Genomic DNA, 20,242 nt, shown 5'->3' on the forward strand with positions numbered 1-20,242 from the left:
TAAAATAAGTGTACCATCTGTTCCACAGTTGGTTTCACTTTCATGAAAACAGAATCTTCCTTGTCTGGTTATAACATGAGTAAACATTAAACTGAAGATTTTCTTCACAGTCAGACTATGGTAACTATAGGGCATCTGCCACAAAAAAAAAAAGGAAAAAAACACCCCCTGTACAGTGTGGGGTGAGCTGATAGCGAAGTTAGTGTTTCAGATCTGAGCTTTTTTAACCAGGCTTTTTATACTTTTTAATGCACTAAAAGTTTTTTTTTTTTTTTTTTTTTTGGCTTGGTGTGTAAGTAGTTTCTGGTCTTTCTGCAGCCAGCCTGAAGTAGATTCTTAATGAACAGCAACTTTTAGCACTTCCACATGGGCTTAATTTTTCTAAACCACATGTTGCCCCTTGGGCTGCTATCACATTAATGCTGCTTACTGTCATTTTTTCTGCACTGTCTGTTCAAAAAGTTTTTTTCCCTGCTGTCACTGCATGCTTGCTAATTGTATCTCTGAACAAAAGTACAAAATAAAGCAGTTCAGACCTGCTCTCTGTGTAAAATATCCTGAGGTAAGTTCTGTCATGATTTGGTGATACTTCATTAAAACTTCTTGTATTGATTGGCAGTGCAAGGATCTTCAGAGGGAAATAAATCAAAAAAGATGGCAAACAGAGTCCAGAGAAGAGATGAGAGTAAGCAACAAAGAGGAGTAAAAAACCCAAACATTTAAGAAATGTAGATAACGTGTTTACACCAACAATAAAATTTTACACATGCAGCTTTGTTTTGATGGCACAGGTTGGTTCTGATACCTTATACAACCCTCAAACTGTCCTCTTATCAGGTTGTTAAGCTTTTAACCGTTGATAGCATCTGTATGATACAGATACAGACACAGACTGATCTGTTCTTAGAAATACTCATACTTTCACAGCAGGAGTGATTCTGACACTTTACACCTGAACCGTTCACAGTACAGTGTGATGTACCTCTGTAGACCTTGACCTTCAAAATACAGACAGTAGATGCAAACTTTTCTGTGCCATCCTGTCCTGTTCTGGAGCTATGGTGCTGAATACACGATGTGGTGATAATATGGTGGTCACATGGTGCTTGAAGCGTGCCTTTCTTTATTCTTCGGTGTAACAGAGAGTAAAGTATTTTGTTTATTACTTTATTACTTTCAGGCTATGCCTGAAAACAATTTAACATCTATGACAGCAATAAATGTGGAGCCTTTGTTTTTTATCTGTACAGTCATTTCTTTGAGTCCTCATTTAATTGCCTGAAGTTGATTTATTGGCTTTGGCTCGGTGGTGCAGTGGGTGGGTTGTCTCATAACCGAAAGGACGCTGGTTTGATCCCACACTGAATTTGTAGAAATCATGGTGTCAAACATGGTCTTGTTCTTAGAGATAACAGTCTGTGGTTTCAGAAGCCTAAGGATTTAAGATAAGTGTGTGAGAATTATTTTAAAAATCCAGAAAAAACAAACTAATTTTTGTACCAGGCTGTGAATGTTAAATTTTCCCTGTTACACTTTATATTACAGTAAAGTTGTGTATGGGTGATAAAAACATCATAAAGTTTAATGACACAGTGGCCTTTATAGACTGCCCTAAATTAAAACTGGCTGTTAATAATTCACATCATCTGTCTTATCACTCATCACCCGGCTGTCCTTCAGACTTGATTCTGATCACTTTGATAAAAATCAACCCACAGAAAAAAGTTCAGCATATTTATGAAGTTTAGGATTCAACTTTTATACTGTGAAAATCTGTATCTTGCTTTAGTTGGAGAGCACAGAACTTTAGATGGTTGGTCAATAGCTGACGAGTCAGCACAGCATAGATTAGCAAGAGATGTTAAACAAAAAAGTGCTGAGTGAAAGAGATATCAATCGAACTGAACCCAAAGAAAACCAAAACCATGTCACAGAAAGGCTTTTGGAAGAGTAACAGGAAAGATGAGTGAGAATAAACAGTAAACGGTTATTTTCTGCACAAGTTATGCAGGAAAACACTGATATACAGACTTTAAGGGAAGTTCAGAGTTGATGTTTATACATTTATGTTGCTAAAATAAACTTAATGGCTAACTCCAGCATATTCACATGAATGCTGCATTGAAATGTTCATTAATATGCACTGTTCCTTAAAATATATAAATCAAATTATGAAGCTTAAGTTAACTCAACCTGCTGCCAACCTGAGTGTTTGTTTCTGCTGCATTAAAAAAAATCAGACAGAATTTTTTTATGCTCAAATTTTTTATTAAGACATGGACTCTTTAGCCAGGAGCTGGACAAACATATGAAGAGAGCAGGTGTTATGTAATAAAATCCCTTCAGGGGGTGGGAGGGCTGGACTGCAGCCTTGAAGATGTCTTCTTTAGTAGAACCGCCTGCTGCCTTTACATCTTCCCTTATATATTTGATCCTTCTGTGTAATATAAATGTTTCACTTTCTGCCCGTCTCTTTTACATTTTAAGTTTTAAAATCTCTGGAAGAAATGCACGCACCTGGACATTAGAATAAGATCATAAAGGTGTTATTTTTGATAAGAAAAAAAAATCTGATATCTAACGATGCTCCTGAATGTGATTAAACTCAGGGAGGTCAGTGTCCAAGTGGAGCAGCGTGGGAGGATCATAGACTTCTGACTGAGACTCAAAGTCCACTGAGGACAGCACATGCTGTTACTGGTTCATTTAACGACAGATATATTTTCACCCTGAGTCTCAGCTTTCTGCTCCAAAAATGTTAAAATATTTGACTCAAAAACACTTAAAAAAAAAAAAAGGATCACAGCAGAAATGGGATCAAAAGCTACCTGGAGAATATTGCTCCAGTTTTACAGTTGATGGACTTTGCCCGATGTTCCACGTTCAAAGGCAGATATGGGAGACAATGTTTTTTGTTCACTACAAGGAGCCGGTGGATCTTCAGATCACAAGCCCAACCTGCGATAACAGAGCTGATAATCAAATGACTTTATCAATATAACTTAACAGTAACTTCATATAACTCTGCTTCTGATTGTACGTATCAGGGCTGTGTTATCAGCACCACAGAAAGGCAACTGAGAAATAAAAAGCTACAACGCAGCATCTTAAAAATAATTTCTTTATTTACACATATTCCAAATTCTTAAATACTGCAGGACAACAAATATTTTAAATGCTACATTACATTTTTAAATTTAAAAGTTTGAAGTTCAAATAAGAGACTTAACACCTTGTATACAAGTCATAAAAAATATAAAAATGGAGTGGAAACTACCCACAGTTACCATAAAGTGAGTCTGCGCAATAGCAGTCATAATACAAACATTAAAGACTTTACATTTAACAAAGAGTGCTTATCTGACAGACACCGCGACCCGAGCAGTGACGGACGATTACAAGTGTTTCCCTCGCTCATTATTGCATTGACTTTGTTCATCTTCAACTCTTTAATCTTACAAGTGTGTTGCCTTCACAACCTTTGGGTCTGAGTCTTCCGTCAGAGTCGGGTTATCGTACATCTGAAGGGCCTTCTTGCTGACGCCCATTATCTCTTCCTCGTCCTGTTTCCTGCAGCACTTGGAGCATCGACAGCAGCAGCAGCAGCGTTTCCCGCAGAAGTGTAAGGAGGAGGTCACCATGGCGTCCCAGGGCTTCATGGAGTGCAAAGGTGTGGGCAAAAAGTCCCAGCTGCGGAGTGACTTGGATAGGAAGCGTGGACATTTGGACTGCATGATATTGACGACAATTACGAAGATCAGCAGCAGGACAAGGGGCACGCCAACGCCCACCAAGACCTGCCAGCCGGCCAGCGACAGGCCGAACACGGACAGAGGCAAGACCAGGAAGCAGAGGATGAGGTAGAGGGCGGCGAACCAGCGGTACTTAGCAGTACGGTTCCCCAGACCTCTCGCCAACCTGATGGGAAGCCTCGTGAAGGGGATCGGGTACCACAGCAGGATCCCAAAGATGTTGAAGAAGAAATGACAAAGTGCAATCTGGGAAAAAAATACAAGAGACCTTTAGCGGAGGCTAAAAAGATGTCAAAGAAAAAAAGCCATCAATGACAATATGACCATGCAAGCAGCTTTGGAAGGCTGACCGCTAACAGCTAACATTAGCATTTTAGCTCAGTGTGCTGGAATGCTAACTTTCCAAGGCTCTGTTTTCTTCATGCATGTTTATTCTACATATGGGCTGGCATTAGTGTATTTTTAGTATGGGGCTGCAGATAGACTCCTCAGCACTTCACTATCTCTCACTTTCAGTCGTCGTGTAATTTCAGAACGGAACCAGGATCCTTTTGCTTGTGTAGCCTCTGTGTGATCTCATAGTGGTGTTTCTTCCCAGTTTATCAAAATTTGTATCAAAGTTTGTGCAAAATAAGTGAGTCAAACACCATCCATAAATAAAAGGTAGTACAGCAAAATTGGGTACTTTAGCAGCTCCAGGTACATCTGTTGGACACAAGAGGCTGTGTCACTGGAGGAAGGGACATTGATAAGAGGACACCAGTTCAGATAGAAAAAAATGGATGCCTGGACTCATACAGGATGGTTGGCAACCCCATCTTTCGGGGTCTTAAACATCGAAAAGAGAAACTGTTTATCATTTAATTTAAGGAACTCTTAAATATCTTCTGCCTTCTATTTTAGTGTTTGACATAACGGTGTTTGTTACTTTAGCTTTATCAACAAGTTTACAGTTATGTTGTGCGTTTGACCCATCCCTCACCCTGCACGGTGACCCCACCAGTGTTGGGCAGTAATGCATAACTGTAATGTTACTTCTACTAGTAATGAGTAGTGTAACAAATTACTCTTGAAATTGCAGTAGTTTTAAAGTTGCTCATACAAAAAAATATTAATTACTCCCCCGCTGCTGTTACCTGCTAAAGATTCAAATTGAACAATCAGATTAATTTCATCACCTTAACGTTTTGCAGCTGGAAACATGCCCATGACTTTAGTTTCTATGACAGGAAAGACGATTGCAACATCATTGTCAGTTGTAAATAGTTTCCTGGTATGAGATCTTTCAACTTAGATGGACTTGGACTGGATTGTGAAAATTGTGTCTCTTGTACTTAGTTGAACCAGATGTGTATTTCATATAGTCTAACTTTGATGCAATCAAAGGCTGCAGGACAAAATGGCAATCGGCTGGCAATTTCTGATGACATTCACACAGAGGCCAAGTGTCAACCCAGAATCACAAGTCCAAAGGACATGACTACCAACTTTGTTGGGTGTAAAGAAAAGTAATATAACTAGTTGTGTTATACATAACTTCTGGCAGGAAGTAATAAGTAAAAATACTTTAAAAAAGTAACAAACTTTTTTCAGTATCAGGCCTAACACTGAACTCTACACAGACTAATAGCTTTTTTAACATGGACATCTTTAACAGTTCCTTTAACTGCCTTACACTTCCCAAAAAGAGACCAATTGGGCTCGTAATTCATTAAAATATTTTTGGGAGGAATTTATATCGACTGTTCATTACATCTAAAATAGAAAATCAGCATTTTCTCCACCATTGAAAAAAAGGCACTCTAGAAGGACTCTTAAAAGCATCTCACCTGTAAGGAGTCGGCCAGTGTTTCTCCAGGACTTGCCATAGCAGCAAGAATAGCAGTGGTTGTCGTGCCGATGTTTGAGCCCAGGGTCAGAGGATAAGCCCTCTCCAGACTGATCACACCAATACCTGGTGAAAGACCATCATTGAACTGTGAATGATTGTTTTCTCTAGATTTCAAAGAGACCCAATCATTGTTTGAAGACCTACCAACAAGAGGAGTGATTGCTGAAGTGAAGACGGAGCTGCTCTGCACGATGAAAGTCATCCCTGCTCCCACCAAAATGGCGATGTATCCAGTGACCCAGCCAAAGGGGAAGGGGAAGTCTGAAATCAAACAGAAAGATCATACTGGAGCAAAAACCTGACGGCCAACAAACTTATCAGAGCTGCGTTTGTGCCTGAGCTTCGTCTGTCAAACAGGACAGGTGGACCCGGAGACCAGATAGAAGCTTCAGGAGTCGCTTTTCCTGTTTTGCTCATCAAGCATCACCACTGGGTCGGAGATGCCGACTATCAAACAGGATGTATGAACTGATCTGATATGAAGAGGGAGGTGTGTCAGTACCTGTGTTGAGAACCTTCTTGATGACCACAGCCACCTGCCCCTTCAGCATGGAGTTGAGCAGCTTGACGATGAGGATGAGGCAAGTGCAGAGGATGAGCAGAGACAGAGCCAGGAGGATGAGGCCCACGGCCAGGTCAGGGAGGTCAACATAGGCGAAGATGTGTTGACCTGGAAACAAATGATTTTACGTTTGCTTTGGATTTAAAAAACGGCTTCAAGGCAGGAGTTACTTTACATCAGAGCTTATAAAACTTTTAATGTCAAATCCTTTGTGATTTAAAAGAAAACTGAGGATAACTTTTAATTGAGGAAGGCTAAGCAAAATCAGAAATTTGACATTTTCTGTCGTTTTAAACCAAAAATAAAAACAGCCTGTGGAAAAAAGGCAGAAAACATTTTCTGGTGCTTTTAAAGACAAAGCATGAATAGACCCATTGAGCAGGAAAGATATTAGCTGAGTCACTACAAGGACTCAAAGGTATTCATTGTCCAGTCATCAGGGGGAATGCATGAAGAGGGTTGTTGTGTCTCATATTTCACCAAGCTTCAGCGGATCAGGTAATCCTAATTGCTTTGTAAATGTTTTTTTTTTCCTCCACAGTGTATTCACTAATGGAAGCACGCTTACATCTCTCCTGGTAACTGATCTCGGATGAATTCACCGTGGTCCAGTTCTCATTTCCGCTTTCCCAGCAGATGGTGAAGTTGACGCAACTGTCCACTGTAATGTTCTTTTGAGTCTGAAAGTTAAAAAAAACAACTTTAGGAACACAATGCAGATAATCTTTAAATGATCACACACCTTTGCTCAAATAACACACCTTCAAAGTATGAGCTAACAACAGAATCACTGTGGTCACATGACAATGAGGCCGATATCAGTCATTAAGAGACAAAAGCAAGCTAACCACAGCATTATCACATGTTTTCAGCACTACTGTTCCATTTTTGGCACGTGATTAAAGTGACACTTAAGATGCAGCTCTTACCGTGTTTGTTTCTGGGTTGCACCACCTTTTGATCAGACTTCTGTTTCTGGCTGCTGGGTCACCCGTTGCGATGGCGTTAATCACAGATTTGTCCAACTGAAGAGCAGGAAACAGATTTTAAAAAATCGTTTCATGAATGTTGTGCGATGTAAATGCATCATGCGGGGTTCCACAAGGATCATTACAAGGACCTTTTTTATTTCTGACTTTTCAGGGGATCACAAGTCCAGTAACATACTCAAACTGGGGAAATGAAAACTGTAAAAACAGCTATGTGCAATGGTTTGGTCCACACTGTACTGGACTTGGTGCATGTTATCCCAACAATAAAGAAAAACGCATAAAAAGTTATCTTTTAATACCTCTCTGCATGTCTCTGACTCTCATCTGTTCCATTTCATCAGTTAGATTTTGTGACATTTTGTGTTTCTAGAGATAAATGTGTAAATAAAAGATTTCGTCACTTCTGTATTACTGGCTGTACCTGGATGATGGAGTCAGTGAGAGGGTCTGTGATGACGTTGAGTAGATCAGGGGCGTCCTCTCCAGTCTGTATGTTGAAGGTCTGGATTAACTCGAAGGTGAGTTTGTACAAAACACCCGTAGCTGCTTCGAGAGGCAGAAGAACCAGCACAGAGAGCCAGTTAAAGAAGTCATGGACAGTTGCACCAGCAAACGCTCTGAAAGTAGAAACACACAGCATCGAACGTGAACCACACACAGCGTCCTGTGTCCTGTCTCAACCAGTTACTCTGTTTGTCACCATGTTTAGGATTTTATTTACCTGCGGAACTCGTTTCGGTCTCCTGCCTGCATCACGGCCACGATGGTGTTGGTGACAGATGTACCAATGTTGGCGCCCATGATGATCGGCACGGCAGACTGCACTTCCAGCACTGGTGAACATGAGGAGCATTGTTACGATATGCTTCACACTACAGCTGTGGCAAAAAGTTTTGTTTTTGTGCAAAGCAATGGTGATAACACGTTTCCTGCAGGATAAACCATGACTCCAAGCAGCAGCCTCCTTTTAAAGCCTCCAGCCTGTTCTCTAACTCAATCAGTGTGAGTGATCTCCAGCCTTGTCCTTGTCAACACTCACCTGTGTTAATGAGAGAATCACTGACATGATGTCAGCTGGTTCTCTTGTGGTGGGGCTGAAATGCAGAGGAAGTGATTTTTTTTCTGGGATTAAACACATTTTCATAGCAAAGAGAGACTTTGCAATTTATTGCAATTTATCTGATCCCTCTTCATGACATTCTGGAGTTTATGCAAACTGCCTCCATTAAAACTGCAGCAGCAGACTTTGTAAAAATTTATATTTGAGGCTTTATAAAAACTTTTGGCCACAGTGGTGTAGCTCCTTGCCTGTGTCTGCTGAATGCTAATGTTTGCCAAAGGCTGTATGTGTTCTCTGACATTACACATTGGTTTAAGGTTTTCACTAGGGTAATTTTTTGTTTCTTTGCTTTGACCATCTGTTTTATTTTTTTTTACCATAAGTCGATGAATTCAGACCCATGTGTGAGACAAACAGGACAAACACTAAGCAGTCAGCAAACACCAACTGATGCCAGCTTCACTTGGGAGTCAGTGAGTCTTCCCTCTCATGCTTCCAGTTGATGCAGAATGCAGCCGCTTGGCTTTGAACTGGATCACGTTAGAGGAAGCACATTTCTCCCATCCTGACCTCCCTCCACTAGATGCCTGTGCATTAAATCCCCCTCCACATAAGACGAGCCCCATCATTGTCCGTTTTTAAAACACGCTTTAAACTCATTCTTATTTCTTAGCTTTAAACCCAGCTTGAGAGCCTGCTTCTGTTTAAGTGTTTTATGGGTTTATTGAGTAATTGTTTTGACTGTTTTTAAGAACAATACAACAATTTGTACTGCCTGCTCCATTGTTCTCTGGATTTGTTTTGATTGATTTATTTATGCCTGGACCTTCTTTTGTGTACAGCTCTTTATTTAAAAAAATAATAAAATAAAAAAAACAAAAAATGGCTTTACAAGTACCATTCTTTAGCCTCTTTTTAAATTTACCTGATATGCAGCCAGACTTTTTTTTTTAAATTTAGTTAAAAATAGTATTTGTCCCAAGGGGCAATTCAAGAATACTATTCTCTTCTTGTACACAAACAACTTGCTGAAAGGTTTGGGATTGCAAGGTAGCTTTTTTTTTTTTTCTTTTCTGCAAACCATGGAATTTGACTTTTCTCTATTACCCTTGTTATAAATCACTGAAAATGGAGATAAAAAAATCCAAAGGGGAGACTTTAGAACTCAGTTTTGTTTTCATGTGAACAGAAAAAAACACTTATGGGAAAGGCTGAGGTATTTGCAGCTGGCAGCTGTTTTTTTCTGTATGTATTGCAAATACTCCAACCGGTTTGTTTACATCTGCTGGTAACGAATAACTGCATCACTCTGATAGTTTATGATAAGCCACTCTGTAGACGGTTTAAAGATGACTGTTTGCTCAAGAAGACACTAAATACACACAGACACAACGTTCATCTCTGTATGCAAAAGCCTTGTCAGTCTGTTAAGTCAAACACCAAACTTGCTTGCTCTTTAGGCATTTTCAACCATTTCTATGTTGTTGTATGGACAGGGACAGACCACCTCACTGGTATGGATTATTTTATACGAAGAGCTTTTATGAACATGTATTTTTTGTGGACGTAGCCTTAACCACGATCAGATTAAAGTTAAAGTGAACAACATGTTGTTCTGAAGAGGCTGGGTCTGTTCAGCGTTGCCATGTTGTACTGGCTGAGTAACACAAAGAAGTACTGTTTGTGGATATGCGGGGCGGTGGGAGCTGAAGGGGGGTGGGTCTGGGATGCCAGAGCTAACTGCTAAGTCTCCCTAAGGTGTCCTGAGCCTAACTTAGTCAAACACTGTTAAAGTAGGTTCCCTCTTGATAACCTCATAGTTACGCTGGCTCACTCTGCCCATCTGCTTTCATGTGTTTTGCTTGTGGGGACCAAATGTGTCTCTGTGTTTTCACTAATTGGAGCTTGCATGTGTGGAGCCATGGTCTGTTGATCGTAGCAATGCTGTATGGGGGGGGGGTTATTGTAATTCAACCTCATCTATCCTGTACTTTTCCTTCTTAGAAAAGCACAAGTGCCTTCTGTTTGTTTCAAAACTTGCAGCTAGAGATCAGGTTCAGTCCAACAAGTAATAAGAGGTATGGTGATGCACCAGCAAAGCCCCCCCCTGCTGGCTGCTGGAGAGATTACAAATTGAGTGCCCTATGCGTTGACTTTGCTAAGGCCACAGGTCAACGTCCACCTTTCATTCACGGCCTTTGCTGTAGGTTTGAATCTTCACTGTGCCTTTGTGTATCTACTCACATCCAGAGGACACCATGCTGACCACGATGGAGGAGGAGGTGCTGGAGCTCTGCACCAACACGGTGACTAACACTCCGATCACCAGGCCAGCCACAGGGTTAGACAACACATAATTGTCCTGGAAGATGTCACCAGCAGCTTTGCCTGTTCACAACACATCCATCAGGTCAAAAACACTCTGTGCATGTTACATAAGCTGCCCTGTGCAGGACTCTGTCAATAAAACATGTGCAGCTTTGGGTCATGATAAAGATCCAGGGCGATATATGTTTTTATTTTACCTCCAACGAGCTGGAAAGCCGAGCTGAGCACATCCAGCGAGCAGATAAAAAGGTAGAGAAGGCCGAGCAGCAGGATGAACTTCACAATCCCAGTCAGCACTCTCATAATCTTCCCTTTTGTGTCCAGCTCTGCAGAGCAAAACAAACCCCTGATTCAGAGACTGGAAGTGTCAAAGAACACACACAGTGTGCTGTAAGATCAAAGAGCTGTCTCACCTGACCACTTCACCCCCGTGTCTTTGAGCTCAGGGAGATCCCAGGGATCATCTTCTTCTTTGTCCTCCTCACTCACAAGGTCCATTGTGGAGTATGCCGGCGGAATGACGACATCCTTAGATGAAGTGTTGTCATCTAAAAAGAGCAAACAGACCAGCGGGAAGTTAGAAAATATGAGGTAACACAACATATCTGAAGAGGTTTATTAGGAGAGAACGTACCGAGCTTTGGGGAGGAATCCGTCCCCACCTCTGGTCTTGGAGCCATGACTGAAGGGTACGAAAAGATAAAACATGTCAGCATAAGAAAAAAAAAAACAGATGGAAAAAATCCAAACATGCAGCTACGACAAAGAAGAAAGAGATGGATCACTCCTGAAGCGGTCGTTTGAAGTTGTGTTCACGTTAGCTCTTGTAAATAAAAAGTATTTATATTACACTTATCTTTTTTCCACATGCAATTCAGATTAACTGAAATGAAACTTGCAATTATGATCTACAATAAATCAAATGATGACGGTTTTATATTAATGCTACATCTGATGTTGGCAGGAAGTATCTGTGTGGCTCTAAAACACAACATCTTTGGTCCCAGATGATCATTTTATCACTCTTTATTAAATTAAGAAAGTCAAGGCTAAAAATAGCTTCAACTGGAGCATCTTTGCAGCCAGGTGGAGCTTAAGCTTTAAGTTTACAGGATGGTCTTTAAGTGGCACATCATGAAAATATCCTTCCATCTTATCCATGTGATGGTTTCTTGTGTCTCTTTGCCACAGTTTGACTCTACAAGAAGAGATGAGCTAACAGAATCACAAAAGTGAAGCACAGAAAGAGCAACAAGGAATTCCACCACTACCTCCTGCTTTGATGTTAAATTAAATCATACAATAAACTTTTGTTTTTGCAAAGTTATAAGTTGCTGGCTTGTACTTCTTAGTTGATTTTCTTTACAAAGTGATTTAACTCAAATGATATAACACCTTAATAAGATGAAGACATTTTGTTTCCCAGCACAACACCCTTAAAGTCAGCCAAAGTGAATTAAATCTACAAAAAAGTTAAAGTACAGAACGTGTTTTTTTTCTTGTATCTGATGTACAGTTTAACTTAAAAAAGCATATGAAATTTTAATATTTAGAAAGTAAAAAGGAGCTTCTTTATTGTTCAAAGAAACCTCTGATCTAAAGTTTTGTTCATAAATGCAAAGTGACTGAATAAAAACCCAGTGATCTTAAACTGTCTTTGCAGTGTAGCTATAACAGTGAGAACAATTGATATATACAGATATAATATACAGAGTTTAACTCAATCTTCAGCGTTGAGAAAATTAAAAGCACGCACAGAGTTCACACTGTCAAGTCAGATATATTGGTAAATAATTAACATTTAGCTGTAACATTTGCAAACAGAAGGAGCTGGTTTGGTGCATCAGCTCATATTATGGTATGGAAAGAATATGCATAAACAAGAATTTTAGAAAAATCAAATATGGATTTAAGTCCCAAAAGGATCAAACTTCAAAATATAGAAAGTTGGCACTGCTTTAGGTCATCTAATAGCTAATAATCAGATAAAACTTTCATTCCTGTATGAAAGTGAAATAGGGAAAAAAAACAGCTTTCTAGAATAAGCAGCAGGTTAAGGTTGAACAACAACACATTTTTGAGAAAATAACGCAGATACGCATCAAAATACATGATACAGTACAACCTGTAAGCAGATAACGGCCTCTGAATGACCGACTTTTTGATCGATCGGATTTAAATAGTTAACTGAAAGTGCAAAAAGAGATCTGACTGGATAAATCTTCATTTTCACTCTCACCTCTCGCGCCATCTGCATATTTTAGCTCTATGTTATAAATTTCCTCGATTACACCGTGTGAGTGTCTCGCGCTGCTCTCAGCCCATGTGGCTTCTCTGCAGCACGAGGACAGAAGAGGCGGTGGAGCAATACTCACCTGTTGCTGCTGCCGCGGAGCTCTGAGCGGGGAGTGGGTGAGGCTTCACCTGGAGGTTACCTGTTACTCCAGTCCAGACTGAGGGCCCATTATATAGCTGCATGGACACTCACACATACGGAGAAACACACACACAGACACCCACATCTTTGGACACACACACACACACACACACACACACACACACACACACACACACACACACACACACACACACACACACACACGCACACACACACACACACACACGCACACACACACACACACACACACACACGGCTCTCAGTTCAAAGGTTGTGCACACGTGCGGAGCGCAGGTGGCAGCAAAATGAATCTGTATGTGGGGCACACACACACACGCGCGCACCGTGGACTATTACTATAAAAATCACTAGAAAGTTAAAAGTAAAGAAGAAAATTATAAAATTGCACACTAGATTTTTTTGCGTCCTGTTCACAGTAATGACACATTGGTCAGCAGGTTGTGTAATTACTAAAATAGAATATACCTGTATGAAAAAGTCCCCTGAGTGAGCCAGCACCTGTTTACAGGCTTTAGTCTAAGCCACAGGTCATGTAACAGCGTGTGTTGGAGAATTCCAGTCAAGGAAGCTGCCTCCTAGTGGTTAAATACAACACAAAGCATTGATTCTTCATACCACACATTTTGGGTGCAGCTTCAAAATCTTCAAATTACAGTAATTTTCTAATTAAACATACAAACCCAAACTGTAAAAAACATAGGAAAGCTAGAAGATCATAATAAAGCACTGTTATCCTGTATTCATCTTGGATTGTGCTTCAAAAGATGCAGGTATGCATTAGCAGGGTCTGAAACCAGGTTCTGCTTTTTAAATCCCTATATTTTTGGGATATTAATGACTAACACAAAGCACAAAGTCTTAGAATTGCTGTAGTGGTGTTGTTTAGAGGCAAGAGGTGAACATGCTTTATTAGCTTCACAGTATTCTTTGGGGAAAACATGCTAAGTCATGTCAACATTTAAGAAAAGACCAAGTTCTGAACAGACCCCTATATAAAAGCAGGCTTTACTAAAAGTCTGATTTGCTTTATGTTTAAACAAGGGACAGATCAATAATTGGCACCAACTTTCAGTATTTTGAGGCATACCAACATCTGTTTTTTTTTTTTAACCCGACAGCTAAAAAGAAGTCAATTTTAAACTGTTATCTTGGCTCTGATGCAGCTGCTCCTCTCTGTCTGCATCACTACTCTCTCTACTATTGTCCCACCCACAGTAACATCTGTTTGGCTACAAACAGAGCCATATTGTGTTTTTTTTTTTTTTTTTTTTTTTTTTTGCATAACTTTACTAACTGTGGAAACTTTAGGGGGCTTTTTATGTTTAAGTTTTCATTTAACTTTGTAAGACATGCTGCAGAGCCTGGGAGCTGTTTAATAAGCACACAAGTAAAGGCATATGAAAAAAAAAACATGTGTTGGAGTTTGTTTTTCAAATTTTGACGCCAATTTTTTCACTTTTTATGCAAATTAATTTTGGCTCCAAATATCAGTTACCGCCTCTTGGACTACCAATTATTGTTATTGGCCCTGAAAAACACATCTCTTTATAGTTGAAACAGAGGGCCAAATGCAGACGGACAGACTTTTCTGAGGGTAAGACAATCCAGTGAGCTTTATCTAACGTGGCTTAACACGGGATCACAGAGTCCCGTGTTCCATGTGGGCAAAGTTAGCAGAGCTAGCACCACTCGCCTTCAGCCCATGTTGGAGGTTAACGTCCATGTGCCAGATCTTCATTGCTCTGGTCCAAGGGTTAGTCTCACCTTTTGGTGCACTGTAGCAGAGTTGGGTGAAAGCTCATACACCACTCCAGTCCCTTGGAGATCACAATTAATGCATCACATTGTTAGGAAATATCACTAAAAATTGTTAAACTCTCACTAACTTACTTTTTGTAGTAAAAATGTTTCACTTTTACTTGCACTGCATCAACTTTATTTTCTCAAATACCAAAGACAGTGAGATTGGTGGAAAGTTCTGTGACTGGTTTGTCGAAGTGTTGAGGTGGTTCCTGTAAGTTGGGTGTCTCCACGGTCAAATACAGATCAGTTTATTGAGTGGAGCTGCTGATGGCTCTGCTTCTACACCTGAGTGTACCTGGATATATATCTTTAGCTCATGATTGAGGTTTTGGCTTAGAACTTGTCAAATATTTTGAATGCTGTTAACCACTCAACACAACACTGGAAAAACCTGAAATCTTATCAAGTGTTTTTGTCTAATTTCATTAGAAAATGTCTTTTTGGACTTAATATGAGCCACATTCACCCGACCAGTCTAGAAAAATGTCTTATTTCAAGTTATTTATAGACAAAAATAAGGTCTGAATTGCATGTAACAAGAAAAAAATCTGCCAATGGAAAAAGAAAAAAGTTACTTGTCTTAAGAAATTATTTTGGTTTTAAGCAAATTTTCAAGCATTTTTTTTCTTGTTCCATTGGCAGATTTTTTTTACTTGTCATAAGCAATTTAGACTTATATTTAGCCTCTGAATAACCTAAAACAAGACTTTTTTTCTGGACTGACTAGTGGAATGTGGCTCATATTAGGTATAACAAGACTATTTTTACTTAAAACAAGACAAAAACTTTTCACAAGATTTCAGTTTTTGCAGTGAAACCTCAACAAGGCTACAAAAATCCACCGTCTGATCTGAAAAAGCATGTTGAGGTTTGGGACCTAAAGCTTGTTTTATTCCAAATACACATTTTAAACCAAACTGAGCTTGTACTAACTTGTTAGCTTTTATATTCTGCTGTTGGTTGAGTTAAAATCATGTTAATAATGAACTTTGATTGGCCTTTAGCTTCCAAAGATGATGCTACAGCTCAGGTTTAGAGACACCAGCACCCCCTTCCATTATCAACCTGCTTTCTTACAATGTTTACATTTTAACAGAAACTCTGATCCACATGGGCTCCTGTCACACACGCCCAGCCATGCATGTGCACACACATGCACACATGCACACATGCACACACACGCACATGCACATGCACACACCCGTACGTTTACAGCTCATTAGATAACACTTTCAGATGCACACACTCTGCATGCATTTATAGCTTATTAGTTTATAGAGGCAGATACGGCTGTGATATGACTGTAATAATGTTAGCCATTACGCCTAAAATAAACGGTGTGAACAGCAGTCAATGATTAAGCTCAGATGATGCTGGTTACTCCCAAACTGCAATAAAAGAATCACAACAGTTTTAATACTGTACTTATAAAAGAGAGGACACTGAGTTCATGCTGAACAGATCACAGCTGTGTTACACTCACATCAGAGGAGATGTACACGTTGGATAATGAAGATGTGTTAAATAAAAAACACACTCTCCTTTTAGACTTGAGATCAGTGGATGATTTTAAAAAGTGGGCTCTGTACGACAGTTTCAGAGAAATCCTCCCGTTGCTGTTCTTAGGAGATGTTTTCTTTTAGAGAATCCTCCAGTGACTCCATTCTCTGAAAATAACCTCCTGAGGCAGCTTGAGGAGTCCCAAGTGGTGTTTTTTAATCTGCTTTGGTCACCAGAGTTAGTTTAATGTGTGAAACACTCCTCACAGTTTGATCCCTCCATGTTGTCAAAGATTTTTTAGGCTCTTAGCTGCATGTCTGAACATCCTGCCACACTCTGTCTCAAAACCTTTTATCACTTTCAGAGCTGAGCCCACCAGAAAAATAAAAACAAACAGCAGTTACATAGATGGAGATGAATAAAGTCCTTGTTATTCTAATTTTCCTTAAGAGCTGGTAAGCTCCTCTAGTCATCGAAAGTGTGTATCATCCTTCTCCAAAACAACAGCTTATGACCAACAATCATTACCCTGAATTACTCCACAGCACCATGATTATATCACAGCAGCTCAGGGACCATCAGGTGCCCTGTGTTTATCAAAACAACTACACCCAACGATTATAAAAATACACATTGATCTGCAAACACATTCCAGAAATGATAACACATTAATAAACACTTTATTATTTTACAAAGTCGTGTCTGGATTTGAAAGAATTTTAAAAGGGTCGAAGACTTTTAAGTGCTCAGTTTAATCTACTTTGAGTAAATATATCTTCATATGCTTATACAGCTTATTCTGACGACTCATTTTCATCACTTTTTAGTGCTTTTATCTTCAAAATATTATAAGGGCTGCCATTATTTACTGCCAATAGCATTGCAGTTATGGTGTCAGGAATCATCAGGAGCAGGAAACAAGAGGTGGTGGACCCAATAGCAAATTTTATATAAAGGTTTTATGTAACTTAACTTAAAATCTTATAACTCTTTCAAAAGAAACAAAATCCCAAACTGTAGAAAAACCAAGAAGCACAAGGACGAGACACACAAAAACAGCAACATGGGCGACACCAAACAATGAACTGACAAAGAACTCACGAAACAGAGACTATGAAGGCAGAGGTGCAATTAAACAGGAGAGAAACACAATGAAACACATGAGCGGCAGCCAACAGGAGAAAAACGCAAAGAGAACTGAACCACAAACAGGGAACCATGAGACAAGAATCACAGAACAGCAACCAGGGAACTCAAAATACACAAGAACACAAGTGAGACAAAAAAAAGTCTAAAATCCTGAAATACACAAAACACAGACTGAATCATGCCATATGGTCCACAATTCTTGTGTAATTTTTTTTAAACTTGTGCTGTTTTGTCCCTTTTCTGCACACTGTGGTCAAGCCACCTTAGCTTCTTCCTGCGTCGCTGTGTTGGAAAAAAAAAGAAGAAAACCCACCAGCTTTTGATTGACTAATTTTACGTTGTTGAACTCCCAGGTGGCTTGGATGAAAGATCAAAATTAAACCTGTATCAAACATCACTGAAGGATTTTGAGTTTGAGCTACCGCCTAGCAGCATGCAGGTGCAGATGAAATGACTGATGTCAGCAGCAAAAAACAAAACAAAACAAAACAAAGCGAAAACAAACAAAAAAAACAATAAAAATCAATAAAAAGCGTAAAGCAAAAATTGAACAAAGATGTAAAGAAAGTGCTGGGCCCGAAATGTAACACGAGATGTAATAAACCCCAAATTTAATGATACTGAGCCAAAAATGTAATGACTTCAAAAAAAATTAACATATTACATTTTTGAGTCACTTATTACATTTTAGGTTTTATGTCCTTTTTTTTTTTTTTTTTTTTAAAAAGTTATATTTTGGGTCATTGTTATGAATCGGGCTCTATCAGTACAACTGCATCCCAAAAGTCAGGAAAGCAGAATCTACTGATGTATAAACCACGACAGATCAAACTACATGGAGGAATTCTACTACAGCACAATGTCCAGCTACAGCTGTCAAATGCAAATTTTCCTCCCTTGTTACATCTCTCTTTACGTTTCTCTTATGTATTCATTTTTTCCTAATTTTGTTTTATAGAGAAAGCCTCAGCACACTGATGAAACAGTGATTTCTTGTTTTTTAACCTCACATTCGTCACTTTCCAACAACACTTAAAGATAAGGAGCCATGAGGAGTTGTGGTTTATTGTGCACTTCATTAAAATGTGCTTCAAATTTTGTGAGAGGATTTTGCAAGAGAGCCACTGAAATCACAAGGGATTGAAACAGATGGGAAAAAAGACTAATAGAATTGAGTGGTAATCGTCTCCTTTTACCAAATCAAAGTGTGGGTAAAACAAACAAAACCAGACTTGTGTGTTAATGAGACCAGCAACATTTCCAGTCTGATTCTTGCAGACACACACTGAGAAAATAGAGAAGACACAGAATGAACCCCTCACTATCTCTGAAGGTGAGACAGTGAATCAGCAGAAGGACTTGGACTCCAAGAGTTTACGAAACCTTCCACCACCTGCAGCCAATCAAGAGCAATCAGGCACACACCTGACTCTGCTCTGTGATGATCCCTCTACCAACACTGGTGCAGCTGTGCAGCGTTGATTTGAGTTATAAATCTAAATGTCAGAACGATGAAGCACATTTCAGTGCATTCATTGTATAACTAAATCAGCACAATGGTTATGATAGCTTAATATTGTTAATATGAGCTCAAAATGTTTCAAATTGCAAAATCTTTTCAGGATGTGACTGTTAACAAATTTAATCACAATTGAAATGTGATTTTTTTTTTTGAAACGTAAATTCTATTGCTATCAGTCTGCATTAGTTTCTACATCTGAATCAGGTGTTGTGTTCACTCAACCCATGTTCTGTCTTTGCATGTCAATTTTTTTTTTTACGATCCTGTATCAATAAAGTCTTTTGGTGGAAATTCAACTTTGTAAACTTAAAAAAAAAATGCTTCAATGAGTTCACATGTAAAACAATCAATGTTTCTTTTTTTCTTTGATTTTGTTTTGTTTATTCTATGCATTCGTTTCAGCCTGAAGTCTCAGGGGTTAAAAGTCACACAGCAGCTGTACAAAATTATAAACACGTTAAAAGACAACATGAAAACTATCTCTGTCTGCACATTCTTCATGATACACTAAAAATAACTCTAGTGATATATATTTTTTATTAATTTAGCTCTTTTGGACATCATACCAATGATCCCATCCCAGTCCAGTGTGCATTCCTAGACACGACAGGTTTCCAGGATCCATAGAAAATGAACCTCACATTATTTTTAACTTTAAATTTTAACACAATAAAGGCACAACAAAGATTAGCATGCAGGCCTGTTCTCAGTGTTTCACTTTTGAATCTTTATTTATTCTTAGAATATTATAACAGAGCATTATAGAAAGGTTAATATAAATACCCAGCATTCAGATAATCACCTTGTGAATATGTACAGTGGTTAACAAATTAGACTAACTGTTATAGAAACCAGGAAACCACCCAGACTCATCAAGTGCTTGGATTTGAACTCTTTCTTTCTTTCTTTCTTTCTTTCTTTCTTTCTTTCTTTCTTTCTTTCTTTCTTTCTTTCTTTCTTTCTTTCTTTCTTTCTCAGTGAGTTCCCTTTGCCTCTACCTGTCTTGGCCATGTGCCTCTATAAAAAAGAGGTTTTCACACAATCTCATTGGGACCAACCTTGTTAAATAAAAATCAAATAAAGAAATAGATAAAAATCACTTTTTTGAACAGGAGTTCCAAACCTAATTCAGGTTTTTATTCACAAATTTTGAGCCAGAAAACTGGAATTTTCTGAAGGTCAGAAATAAATAGAATAACATTCAACACAAAACATAAAACACATAAAACACTTTTTTTCATTCAGGAACAAAAATAAATGATTG

The 20,242-nt window shown here is 39.0% G+C and overlaps 1 protein-coding gene across 1 annotated transcript; it reads right to left on the reverse strand.

Annotated features, from left to right (window-relative positions):
• Nucleotides 1–3,139: 3,139 nt before the first annotated feature.
• On the reverse strand, nucleotides 3,140–13,078 carry slc34a2b (solute carrier family 34 member 2b). Its single transcript, XM_074669060.1, has 13 exons — nucleotides 12,961–13,078; nucleotides 11,220–11,267; nucleotides 10,999–11,133; nucleotides 10,783–10,911; nucleotides 10,502–10,645; nucleotides 7,919–8,030; nucleotides 7,619–7,814; nucleotides 7,135–7,230; nucleotides 6,774–6,885; nucleotides 6,146–6,313; nucleotides 5,788–5,904; nucleotides 5,582–5,706; nucleotides 3,140–3,998 (listed from the first exon to the last, which is right to left on the reverse strand). The coding sequence occupies exons 1-13, from the start codon at nucleotides 13,061–13,063 to the stop codon at nucleotides 3,456–3,458; spliced, it is 2,028 nt and encodes a 675-aa protein (XP_074525161.1). The 5' UTR covers nucleotides 13,064–13,078; the 3' UTR covers nucleotides 3,140–3,455.
• Between the last annotated feature and the right edge of the window lie 7,164 nt (nucleotides 13,079–20,242).

The sequence above is a fragment of the Halichoeres trimaculatus genome, unplaced genomic scaffold (genome assembly GCF_033239565.1).
Source record: "Halichoeres trimaculatus isolate MK-OKI-2021-1 unplaced genomic scaffold, fHalTri1.1 fHalTri1_scaffold_4, whole genome shotgun sequence".
NCBI classification, from domain to species: domain Eukaryota; kingdom Metazoa; phylum Chordata; class Actinopteri; order Labriformes; family Labridae; genus Halichoeres; species Halichoeres trimaculatus.

What these genes read in the sequence shown, in the direction of transcription:
- slc34a2b (XM_074669060.1), bottom strand. Translation starts at nt 13,063, where the DNA reads ATGCAGCTATATAATGGGCCCTCAGTCTGGACTGGAGTAACAGGTAAC. An exon ending in GACCGAAACGAGTTCCGCAG is followed by an intron (nt 7,815 to 7,918) that starts GTAAATAAAATC and finishes TTCTACTTTCAG; the next exon opens with AGCGTTTGCTGGTGCAACTG. An exon ending in GATCAGTTACCAGGAGAGAT is followed by an intron (nt 6,314 to 6,773) that starts GTAAGCGTGCTT and finishes ATTTGTTTCCAG; the next exon opens with GTCAACACATCTTCGCCTAT.